This window comes from Bombus huntii, chromosome 3, assembly GCF_024542735.1.
Source record: "Bombus huntii isolate Logan2020A chromosome 3, iyBomHunt1.1, whole genome shotgun sequence".
Taxonomy (NCBI): Eukaryota; Metazoa; Arthropoda; class Insecta; order Hymenoptera; family Apidae; genus Bombus; species Bombus huntii.
Genome location: NC_066240.1, coordinates 2124428 through 2138357, shown reverse-complemented (window position 1 = coordinate 2138357; position 13930 = coordinate 2124428). Strand labels below are relative to the sequence as shown.

The window sequence follows — 13930 nt, the reverse complement described above, 5'->3', positions numbered from 1 at the left end:
TCCGTTATAACGTTCTACCATGTAACGTAATACTTCATAGCGTTATACCATATGACGTTATACGTCACAACGTTATGGCATACAAAGTTATACCATGTAACGTAATACGTCATAGCGTTATACCATATGACGTTATACCATATAACGTAATACGTTATAACGTTATACTATATCACGTAATACGTTATAACATTATGCCATGTAACGTAATACGTTATAACGTTATACCATATAACGAAATACGTTATAACGTTGTACCATATAATGTAATACGCTATAGCGTTATAACATATCACGTAAAACGTCATTTCGTTATACCATATAACGTAATACGTTATAACGTTATACCATATATCGTAATACGTTATAACGTAATGCCATATAACGTAATACGGTATAACGTTTTGCCATATAACGTAATACGTTATTACGTTATACCATATAACGTAAAACGTCATTTCGTTATACCATATAACGTAATACGTTATACCGTTATGCCATATATCGTAATACGTTATAACGTTATACCATATAACGTAATACGTTATAACGTTATACCATATATCGTAATACGTTATAACGTTATACCCTATGACGTTATATAATATAACGTAATACGTTATACCGTTATGCCATATATCGTAATACGTTATAACGTTATACCATATATCGTAATACGTTATAACGTTATACCATATAACGTAATACGCTATAACGTTATACCATATAACGTAAAACGTCATTTCGTTATACCATATAACGTAATACGTTATATCGTTATGCCATATATCGTAATACGTTATACCGTTATGCCATATATCGTAATACGTTATAACCTGATACCATATAACGTAATACGTTATAACGTTTTACCATATAACGTAATACGTTATAAAGTTATACCATATAACGTAATCCGTTATAACGTTATATCATATAACGTAAAACGTCATTTCGTTAATCCCTTATATCGTAATACGTTATAACGTTATACCATATAACGTAATACGCTATAACGTTATACCATATAACGTAAAACGTCATATCGTTATACCATATATCGTAATACGTTATAACGTTAAACCATATAACGTAATCCGTTATAACGTTACACCATATAACGTAAAACGTCATTTCGTTATACCATATAACGTAATACGTTATATCGTTATGCCATATATCGTAATACGTTATAACGATATACCATATAACGTAATACGTTATAACGTGATACCATATAACGTAAAACTTCATTTCGTTATACCATATATCGTAATACGTTATAGCGTCATACCATATGACGTTATACCATATAACGTAATATGTTATAACGTTATACCATATCACGTAATACGTTATAACATTATGCCATTGTTTCGGTCATTCGCGGAGAGACGCGATCGCGAGATATCACGTCAACGAGAGTTGTAAGTTCTCGTTACGATTAAACAATCGACGCCACGAACTGATCGATTCCCTTATTTCGATTATGATAATAAGGGTAGTTTAATGAAATTTCACAAAATTAACACAACTAAATTAATGTTTATTGCAACAACTTATTAACTGGAAAGATATAAATGGAACAACAAAAAGAAAATGTGACTACGTAATGCGCGATATAAGATGTGTGTTGACTGTTTGGCTTCTCGAAATGTTCTGATTTTTTCTGGAAGGCGACCGCCACTACCTTCGGATCACGCCACATTCTTTTACGCCAGATAAAATAACGGCCACGAATCGACGTTTCTGGAGGTCGCCCTGCTTAATGAACCATGCGCTTGCCACTACAATGTTTGTTTTGCCGGGCAGCCGCGACGATCCGTCTGCGACATTATAGTGCCGCGACCGACAGTTAAGAATATAATCTATGGCAAGCCGCATGGCGTAACATCCTCCCCCCGTTGAGAGGGTACCGATCAAATTAGCGAGATGTGATTGAAGTTCCCATCTTAGTTCGTCTCGGTGGCTAGTTGTTCGGGTTTCTCGAGATCGGGTTGAATTGGCAGTGGGACAAGCCTTTTGACGGCCCGATCCAAAACGCTCTTTGCCGTCTGAACTGTAGCTGTCCGGATGACACCATCGGCGCCTGGATGAACCTTGATAACTCGGCCCAGAGGCCAATGCATGGAGGGAACGTTGTCCTCTCTGAGGATGACGATTGTGCCTTTTTGGATGCCGTGTCCACCCTTGCTCCACTTATTGCGGTTGGTTAGCTCGTTCAAATACTCCTTATGCCAGCGGTTCCAAAAATGCTGTTTAAGCTGTTGGATATGCTGCCATCTGGAGAGTCGGTTCGATGGAATGTCTCTGAAATCTCGATCACGTAAGCACATTAGTGAATCGCCAATGAGAAAATGTCCGGGAGTGAGGACTAGGAGATCATTTGGATCGGTGGAGATAGGAGTTAGCGGGCGGGAATTGAGGACTGCTTCTATTTCTATGATAAGAGTATTCAATTGTTCAGAGGTGAGTAACTCGTTGCCGGCTACACGCCTGAGGTGGCGTTTAAATGACTTCACCGCTGCTTCCTATAGCCCACCGAAATGCGGCGAATGAGGGGGAATGAAGCGCCATTCGATTTGTTTGTCGGCTAAAAATGCGGTTACTTTTTCCTTGTGATCGTCCGATTGTAATAAATCGTGAAGCTCTCGTAATTCGTTGCTTGCTCCTCTGAAGTTGGTGCCGTTATCAGAATGGATGGTGGAGCAATACTCTCGTCGAGCGATAAATCTGCGAAGAGCGGCGATGAAGGCTTCGCTAGTGAGATCGTCAACGAGCTCGATGTGTACCGCTTTAATTGCTAGGCATACGAAAATGGCTACGTATACTTTTATCTGACGACGGTTACGATCTCGTTTTTCCTTGATGTGGAACGGCCCGCAGTAATCGACGCCGACGTTTGTAAATGGGCGAGATTCCGTTACTCGCGCCTCCGGCAGATTACCCATCACGTATTCTACCGGCGGTGGTTGAGCGCGGCAGCAGCGGACGCAACCTTTGATCGCCCGCCATACTTGACTTCGACCGTCAACGGGCCAGTATCTTTGTCTTACTGCGTATAACGTAGCCTGCGTTCCGGAATGCATGTGGATCTTGTGCTCGTGGTCTATGATGCGTGTTGTAACGGATGACTTAGGTAATACTATGGGATGTTTCTGGGCGAAGGTCATCGACGAATGACTGAGTCGACCCCCGACTCGCAATATTCCTTCCTTGTCTATGAACGGATTGAGTCGCGTGAGCTTACCCTTTATCGCCGCGTTCCGATCTTTTTGGAGTGTACGAATTTCCTCGGAGAAATGGATGTTTTGCAACAATTTTATCAGTTTATTGTGCGTTATGCGTAATTCAGTAACGGTTAGGGGTGCCGCTCGGTTCCTTTTCTGTTTCCAACGGAGGCAACGAGCTATGATTCGTATCAACTTGGGCCAGGATGAATGTCTTTGCAACAAACTGTAATCGGCGGGGTTTGCGGACAGACAAATCACCCCCTTCTGCTCCGGTACTTCAATTTGCGGTGTTAGCGCCCATGTCGGCCAATAGCCTTCCGACTGGTAGAGCCATGCAGGACCGTGCTGCCAGATGGTTGGGCGCAGAAACTCTTCGGGTGTTTGGCCGCGTGATATTAAGTCCGCGGGGTTGTCGTCGGTAGGAACGTGGCGCCAATCGCGGATGCTGGTTTTTGTTTGAATTTCGGAGACTCTGTTAGCGACGAATGTTTTAAGGGTGTGAGGTGATGTATTGAGCCAATGGAGGACGATAGTGGAATCGGTCCAATAGATAGTTCGAGTAATTTTGTGTGATAGGGCTTGTTGTACTGTCGACATCAGGGACGTAAGAAGGAGTGCTCCGCTCAGCTCGAGCCGAGGAATGGTCTGGCACTTGAGTGGGGCGACTTTCGATTTTGCGGTTAAAAGCTGGGTCCAAACACGGCCGTTGGTGTTAAGGGTTCGAAGATAAACACAGGCTCCGTAAGCCTTTTCGCTGGCATCGCAGAAACCATGCAGTTCAATTTCCATTGCGGACTCGATTATTGCCTTGCGTGGGAACCTGACGTTGTTTAATAAGGGTAATTGGGCATAGTACCTTTCCCACTCTGTATGTAACTCGATCGGAAGTGATTCATCCCAATCGATTTTCGACGACCATATTCGTTGAAGTAGCATCTTGGCCCGAACAATCACCGGTGCGAGCAGACCGAGCGGATCGTAAATTTTTGCAATCTCCGAGCTGATGATTCGTTTCGTGACTCGAGAGGGCGTGGGTTTGACTTCGACCGAGTAAAGAATAGAGTCGTCGGATGAATTCCAAAACACTCCCAGCGTCTTCAAGGTTTGCGAGTCGCCCAAAAAATGTTGGTGATTTGTTTCTTCTAAGGAAAGTCCGTGTAATAAGTCCTTATCGTTTGACGCCCATTTTCGTATGTTTAAGCCGGCCAGTTGAAGTAAATTGGTGAGTTCTGTTCTGAGCGTGAGGGCTTCGTCCTTCGTTTCAGCTCCGGTGAGAGCGTCGTCGACGTAGAAATCCCGCTGCAGTACCTGTGCTGCACGTGGAAATCGATGTCCTTCGTCCTCTGCCAGTTGCTTGAGGCACCGAATAGCTAGATACGGGGCTGCGGATAAACCGAACGTTACAGTGTTAAGCTCATATGTTTCTGTTTCTCCACTCGCGCTGCGCCATAATATCCTTTGATATTTCCGATCCTCTGGTCGTACGAGGAATTGCCGATACATTTTCTCGATGTCGCCGGTGAGTACGTATTGATGAGCGCGGAATCTAATTAATATATAAAATAAATCTTCCTGTAACTTGGGTCCTGTGTGAAGTGTATCGTTTAAGGAGGTTCCGGTAGTGCTTGGTGCCGATCCGTCGAAAACTACACGGAGTTTGGTGGTTTGACTCGATGCTTTGGTCACGCCATGATGGGGTAAATAGTATCCGTTGTCGTCGGAGTGGTTGTCATTGACCTTCGTCATGTGTCCCAACGCCAGGTATTCCTGTATTACCGTTCGATATTCTGATTCGAAGCGTTTGTCGTGCTGGAATCGGCGATTGAGTGAGGCGAGTCGTTTACTCGCCAGCGTTTTAGAGGATCCGAGTGACTGAAGCTGATCGTTGAAAGGTAGAGCGACGATGTATCGTCCTTCGCTGGTGCGTCGGGTGTGGGCTTGGAAGTGTTCTTCGCATCGTCGATCTGCCTCTGAGATATGTTTAATTGAGGGTCCTTCATCGATTTCCCAAAACCGCGCGAGGTCTGCTTGTAAAGTCGTCGTGGATGTGTGAAATATGTTTGTAGCGGTTTGGGAAGTTGGACTCCCCCCGATTACCCATCCGAATCGCGTCTTTTGCAGACGCAGTCCAGGCTCGTCTGGCTGCGTGAGGTTGACTTGTCCCACACACATCGACGCGAGTGTTGAACCTGAGCTTAGTAGTACATCTATCGGAGCTGGTAGATGAAATCGTGGATCGGCCAATTTGAGATTTTTTGGTATCTCAAGTGTCGAACGATCGATGGGTTCGCTGGGAATTAAGGTTGATATGGTTGGAATGATAAGGAACGTTAATGTCCGCGTGTATGTACCGTCAGTGGAAGTGATCGTGGCCGTGATGTGTCGCTTAGAGGTCGTTGTCAAGGTGTCTAGAGCTCCGATCGGGACCGAACATTTGTTTTGTCTTATCTTTAACGATTTTGCTAATTCCTCGGTAATGAAGTTCATACTGGATCCGGTGTCGAGCAACGCTCGACAACGGATTGGTTGCTGTTTATCATTCAAAATATTAATCTGCGCTGTGATGACTAGATCATTGGACAGTAATTCGGATGCTATTGGTCTGATATGTTCGGTCATCAACGGAGTCGATCGTCGGCGTCATTGGTTGTGTGTTCGTCTGTCACTGGGCGGTGGACTTGGAGACGCGGCTGTTCGTGGTGTTTCCGATCTGTGGTCTGTTGTGTGCCTTTTGCGGCGAGTGGGTGATACGTGAGGTGGCAAGGAAGGTGTTGTGGATCGGCTATTGGATGGGGAAGATTTCGGGCTGGACGTGCTGGAACGAGACCCTGAATGGCGTTTTGTCCTATGCAGCATTGTATGATGTCGTTCTCCGCATATGCGACATGATCCTGCGAAACAATGCTTCGTTGTGTGCCCTTTCCCGAGACAGTTGAGGCATAGTGATGCTCTTTTGACCTCCCGAATGCGTTCGCGAAGGGATTTGGTTTTGAAGGTGTCACATCTCCAAATGGGGTGTGGTCCTTGACAGGTGGGGCATGTTGGAGTAACCTGTGTCGCCGTAAGTGCATGCCCTCGTGATGCGCGTTGACGGACCGGAGTAGTTTGTTCCGGTGATTCTCTTGTTTGTCTGACCGTGGTGATCGGTCTAGAGCTTCGTGCTAATCTCTCTAGGAAGTTTAATAAATGAATGTACGGAGGTACCTCGTTATTGGGCAGCGTCATTTCCCATTGCTTTTGGATACTTAGTGGTATTTTCGAGAGGATGAGGCTGTTGAGCATAGCACTCGTATCGGGGTAGGACTCTCCTAATTTGTTCAATGCATATATATGTTGTTTAAATGTGTGGACTAAGCGCCTTAATTCCGTTGGAGACTCCTTGGTTATCCTTGGATAATCAATTATTGCCATGCAGTGACTGAAAGCTGTGTATCGTGGACATTCGAAACTTTCCTTGAGAACGGCTATAGCCTGACTGTAGTTTACATTACTAAGGGGTAACGCGTTTAAACAATCGGCTGCTTCTCCTTGCAGGGCGGACTGCAGGTAATGGAATTTCTGTATGTCAGTGAGACTAGGATTTTTATCGATAGTGGAGGAAAAAGTATCATAAAACGTGTTCCATTTTTCTAAGCTTCCGTCAAAGGTAGGGAGCCGAAGATCTGGTAATTTAATGGATATCGGATTTGAACTTGCGGATGATGCACAGGTTGGAGGGTTTATGGATGTCGACGGCGAAGCTGTTTGCGCGTTCCTCAGAAGATTTTGTAGCCTTGTGTCTACCGCGACGTACTGATCCCTTATTTCGAAGCCGCGCGCTTGTTCCCCCTCGTCCAATACTTCTAATTCGAGTTGAATCGCTTCGAATTGACTCGCAACTTCGGTCAGTTGTTTCTCGTAATTCTTTAATAAGGAATTTTGCTGACTCTCAGATTGCTCGTACTCGTCCAGTCGATTCGATAAATATGTGAATCGGCCGCTACAGTAGCCTCGTCTTCGACGCAGGGAGATGAGTTGGTCTTCGCTCGTCATCGTTGCCGAGGATAGGAGATAGTCGAAATAAGGAACGAGCTTACCTTACTGTCGTGCGGCGTGAGGTCGCGTGTATGTTAAGTTGTGAAATTCGTTGCGTTGATGATTGTCCAGCTGCGACGGAAGGCTGCGTGGTTGCGTTCCCTTGCCAATGGGATGTGCTTCTTCGAAGATGACGCGCCTGACGTCACTGGTTTCGCTGTAGTGGATGCTCCTGCTTCCGCTGCTGGTTTTGATAAAGTCACGTGGCACTGTGTGGTCACTGGTAAGTGCACTCTTCACTGGCACGTGATCCGGCTCGAAGGACCAAAATGTTTCGATCATTCGCGGAGAGACGCGATCGCGAGATATCACGTCAACGAGAGTTGTACGTTCTCGTTACGATTAAACAATCGACGCCACGAACTGATCGATTCCCTTATTTCGATTATGATAATAAGGGTAGTTTAATGAAATTTCACAAAATTAACACAACTAAATTAATGTTTATTGCAACAACTTATTAACTAGAAAGATATAAATGGAACAACAAAAAGAAAATGTGACTACGTAATGCGCGATATAAGATGTGTGTTGACTGTTTGGCTTCTCGAAATGTTCTGATTTTTTCTGGAAGGCGACCCCCATTACCTTCGGATCACGCCACATTCTTTTACGCCAGATAAAATAACGGCCACGAATCGACGTTTCTGGAGGTCGCCCTGCTTAATGAACCATGCGCTTGCCACTACAATATTTGTTTTGCCGGGCAGCCGCGACGATCCGTCTGCGACATTATAGTGCCGCGACCGACAGTTAAGAATATAATCTATGGCAAGCCGCATGGCGTAACAGCCATGTTACGTAATACGTTATAGCGTTATACCATATAACGTAATACGTCATAACGTTATACCATATGACGTTATACCTTATAACGTAATACGTTATAACGTTATACCATATCACGTAATACGTCATAACGTTATGCCATATATCGTAATACGTTATAACCTGATACCATATAACGTAATACGTTATAACGTTTTACCATATAACGTAATACGATATAAAGTTATACCATATAACGTAATCCGTTATAACGTTATATCATATAACGTAAAACGTCATTTCGTTATACCATATATCGTAATACGTTATAGCGTTATACCATAAAACGTAATACGATATAACGTTATACCATATAACGTAAAACGTCATATCGTTATACCATATGTCGTAATACGTTATAACGTTAAACCATATAACGTAATCCGCTATAACGTTACACCATATAACGTAAAACGTCATTTCGTTATACCATATAACGTAATACGTTATATCGTTATGCCATATATCGTAATACGTTATAACGATATACCATATAACGTAATACGTTATAACGTTATACCATATAACGTAATCCGTTATAACGTTACACCATATAACGTAAAACGTCATTTCGTTATACCATATAACGTAATACGTTATATCGTTATGCCATATATCGTAATACTTTATAACGATATACCATATAACGTAATACGTTATAACGTTATACCATATAACGTAATACGTTATAACGTTATACCATGTAACGTAAAACGTCATTTCGTTATACCATATATCGTAATACGTTATAGCGTCATACCATATGACGTTATACCATATAACGTAATACGTTATAACGTTATACCATATCACGTAATACGTTATACCGTTATGCCATATATCGTAATACGTTATAACCTTATACCATATAACGTAATACGTTATAACGTTTTACCATATAACGTAATACGTTATTACGTTATACCATGTAACGTAAAACGTCATTTCGTTATACCATATAACGTAATACGTTATACCGTTATGCCATATATCGTAATACGTTATAACGTTATACCATATCACGTGATACGTTATAACATTATGCCATGTAACGTAATACGTTATAACGTTATACCATATAACGAAATACGCTATAACGTTGTACCATATAATGTAATACGCTATAGCGTTATATCATATCACGTAAAACGTCATTTCGTTATACCATATAACGTAATACGTTATAACGTTATACCATATATCGTAATACGTTATAACGTAATGCCATATAACGTAATACGGTATAACGTTTTGCCATATAACGTAATACGTTCTAACGTTATACCATATAACATAAAACGTCATTTCGCTATACCATTTATCGTAATACGTTATAACGTCATACCATATAACGCAATAAGCTATAACGCTATACCATATAACGTAATACGTTATAACATTATACCATATAACGTAATACGTTATAAAGTAATACCATGTGACGTAATACGTTAAAACGTTATACCATATAACGTAATACGTTATAGCATTACACCATGTAACCTAATACGTTATAGCGTTATACCATATAACGTAATACGTCATAACGTTATACCATATGACGTTATACCATATAACGTTGTACGTTATAACGTTATACCATATCACGTAATACGTCATAACGTTATACCCTATGACGATATATGATATAACGTAATACGTTATACCGTTATGCCATATATCGTAATAAGTTATAACGTTATACCATATAACGTAATACGTTATAACGTTATACCATATAACGTAATACGTTATAACGTTATACCATATAACATAAAACGTCATTTCGCTATACCATTTATCGTAATACGTTATAACGTCATACCATATAACGCAATAAGCTCTAACGTTATACCATATAACGTAATACGTTATAAAGTAATACCATGTAACGTAATACGTTATAAAGTTATATGATATAACGTAATACGTTATAACGTTTTGCCATATATCGTAATACGTTATGACGTTATACCATATAACGTAAAACGTTATTTCTTTATACCATATAACGTAATACGTTATAACGTTATACCATATATCGTAATACGTTATAACGTTATACCATATAACGTTATACGTCATATAGTTATACCATATGACGTTATACCATATAACGTAGTACGTTATAACGTTATACCATATATCGTAACACGTTATAACGTTATACCATTTAACGTAATACGTTAAAAAGTTATACCATGTAACGTAATTAGTTATAACGTTATACCATATAACGTAATCCGTTATAACGTTATACCATATAACGTAAATCGTCATTTCGTTATACCATATATCGTAATACGTTATAACGTTATACCATATAACGTAATACGTTACAAAGTTATACGATATAACGTAATACGTTATAACGTTATACCATATAACGTAATATGTTATAACGTTATACCATATAACGTAATACGTTATAAAGTTATATCATATAACGTAAAACGTCATTTCTTTATACTTTTTCTTTATAATGTAATACGATATAACGTTATAGCATATAACGTAATACGTTATATCGTTATACCATATAACGTAATAGGATATAACGTTATAGCATACAACGTAATACGTTATAACGTTAAACCATATAACGTTACCGTTATAACGTTATACCATATAGCGTAACACTATATAACGTTATAGCATATAATGTAATCCGTTATAACGTTATACTATATAACATAATACTATATAACGTTATACCATATAACGTAATCCGTTATAACGTTCTACCGTGTAACGTAATACGTCATAACGTTATACCATATCACGTTATACCATATAACGTAATACGTTATAACGTTATACCATATCACGTAATACGTAATGACGTTATACCCTATGACGTTATATAATATAACGTAATACGTTATACCGTTATGCCATATATCGTAATACGTTATAACATTATACCATATATCGTAATACGTTATAACGTTATACCATATAACGTAATACGTTATAGCGTTATACCATATAACGTAAGACGTCATTTCGTTATACCATATAACGTAATACGTTATTACGTTATACCATATAACGTAAAACGTCATCTCGTTATACCATATAACGTAATACATTATATCGTTATGCCATATATCGTAATACGTTATGACGTTATACCATATAACGTAATACGCTATAACGTTATACCATATTACGTAAAACGTCATATCGTTATACCATATATCGTAATACGTTATAACGTTAAACCATATAACGTAATCCGTTATAACGTTACACCATATAACGTAAAACGTCATTTCGTTATACCATATAACGTAATACGTTATATCGTTATGCCATATATCGTAATACGTTATACCGTTATGCCATATATCGTAATACGTTATAACCTGCTACCATATAACGTAATACGTTATAACGTTTTACCATATAAAGTAATACGTTATAAAGTTATACCATATAACGTAATCCGTTATAACGTTATATCATATAACGTAAAACGTCATTTCGTTATACCATATATCGTAATACGTTATAACGTTATACCATATATCGTAATACGTTATAACGTTATACCATATAACGTAATACGTTATAGCGTTATACCATATAACGTAAAACGTCATTTCGTTATACCATATAACGTAATACGTTATTACGTTATACCATATAACGTAAAACGTCATTTCGTTATACCATATAACGTAATACATTATATCGTTATGCCATATATCGTAATACGTTATGACGTTATACCATATAACGTAATACGCTATAACGTTACACCATATCACGTAAAACGTCATATCGTTATACCATATATCGTAATACGTTATAACGTTAAACCATATAACGTAATCCGTTATAACGTTACACCATATAACGTAAAACGTCATTTCTTTATTCCATATAACGTAATACGTTATATCGTTATGCCATATATCGTAATACGTTATAACGTTATACCATATAACGTAATACGTTATAACATTATGCCATGTAACGTAATGCGTTATAACGTTATACCATATAACGTAATACGTCATAACGTTATACCATATGACGTTATACCTTATAACGTAATTCGTTATAACATTATACCATATCACGTAATACGTTATAACATTTTGCCATGTAACGTAATACGTTATAACGTTATACCATATAACGTAATACGATATAACGTTATACCATATGTCGTCATACCTTATAACGTAATACGTTATAACGTTATACCATATCACGTAATACGTCATAACGTCATACCCTATGACGTTATATAATATAACGTAATACGTTATACCGTTATGCCATATATCGTAATACGTTATAACCTTATACCATATAACGTAATACGTTATAACGTTTTACCATATAACGTAATACGTTATAAAGTTATACCATATTACGTAATCCGTTATAACGTTATATCATATAACGTAAAACGTCATTTCGTTATACCATATATCGTAATACGTTATAACGTTATACCATATAACGTAATACGTTATAACGTTATACCATATAACGTAATACGTTATAACGTTATACCATATAACGTAAAACGTCATTTCGTTATACCATATAACGTAATACGTTATTACGTTATACCATATAACGTAAAACGTCATTTCGTTATACCATATAACGTAATCCCTTATAACGTTACACAATATAGCGTAATACTATATAACGTTATACCATATAAGGTAATCCGTTAAAACGTTATACTATATAACATAATACTATATAACGTTATACCATATAACGTAATCCGTTATAACGTTCTACCATGTAACGTAATACTTCATAGCGTTATACCATATGACATTATACGTCACAACGTTATGGCATACAAAGTTATACCATGTAACGTAATACGTCATAGCGTTATACCATATGACGTTATATCATATAACGTAATACGTTATAACGTTATACCATATCACGTAATACGTTATAACATTATGCCATGTAACGTAATACGTTATAACGTTATACCATATAACGAAATACGTTATAACGTTGTACCATATAATGTAATACGCTATAGCGTTATAACATATCACGTAAAACGTCATTTCGTTATACCATATAACGTAATACGTTATAACGTTATACCATATATCGTAATACGTTATAACGTAATGCCATATAACGTAATACGGTATAACGTTTTGCCATATAACGTAATACGTTATTACGTTATACCATATAACGTAAAACGTCATTTCGTTATACCATATAACGTAATACGTTATACCGTTATGCCATATATCGTAATACGTTATAACGTTATACCATATAACGTAATACGTTATAACGTTATACCAAATAACGTAAGACGTCATTTCGTTTGACCATATAACGTAATACGTTATAACGTTAAACCATATAACGTAATCCGTTATAACGTTACACAATATAGCGTAATACTATATAACGTTATACCATATAAGGTAATCCGTTAAAACGTTATACTATATAACATAATACTATATAACGTTATACCATATAACGTAATCCGTTATAACGTTCTACCATGTAACGTAATACTTCATAGCGTTATACCATATGGCATTATACGTCACAACGTTATGGCATACAAAGTTATACCATGTAACGTAATACGTCATAACGTTATACCATATGACGTTATACCATATAACGTAATACGTTATAACGTTATACCATATCACGTAATACGTCATGACGTTATACCCTATGACGTTATATAATATAACGTAATACGTTATACCGTTATGCCATATATCGTAATACGTTATAACGTTATACCATATATCGTAATACGTTAT

General features: G+C 38.3%; 2 protein-coding genes across 2 annotated transcripts; both read right to left on the bottom strand.

The window, feature by feature from the left end:
- Positions 1–2531: 2531 nt before the first annotated feature.
- On the bottom strand, positions 2532–5852 carry LOC126863565 (uncharacterized). Its single transcript, XM_050613831.1, has 2 exons — positions 5585–5852; positions 2532–4615 (listed from the first exon to the last, which is right to left on the bottom strand). Exons 1-2 carry the CDS (start codon positions 5850–5852, stop codon positions 2532–2534), a joined length of 2352 nt encoding a protein of 783 aa, XP_050469788.1.
- Positions 5853–5873: 21 nt separating this feature from the next.
- LOC126863564 (uncharacterized) lies at positions 5874–7265 on the bottom strand. The gene has a single exon (XM_050613830.1). It carries the CDS (start codon positions 7263–7265, stop codon positions 5874–5876), a length of 1392 nt encoding a protein of 463 aa, XP_050469787.1.
- Positions 7266–13930: the final 6665 nt, after the last annotated feature.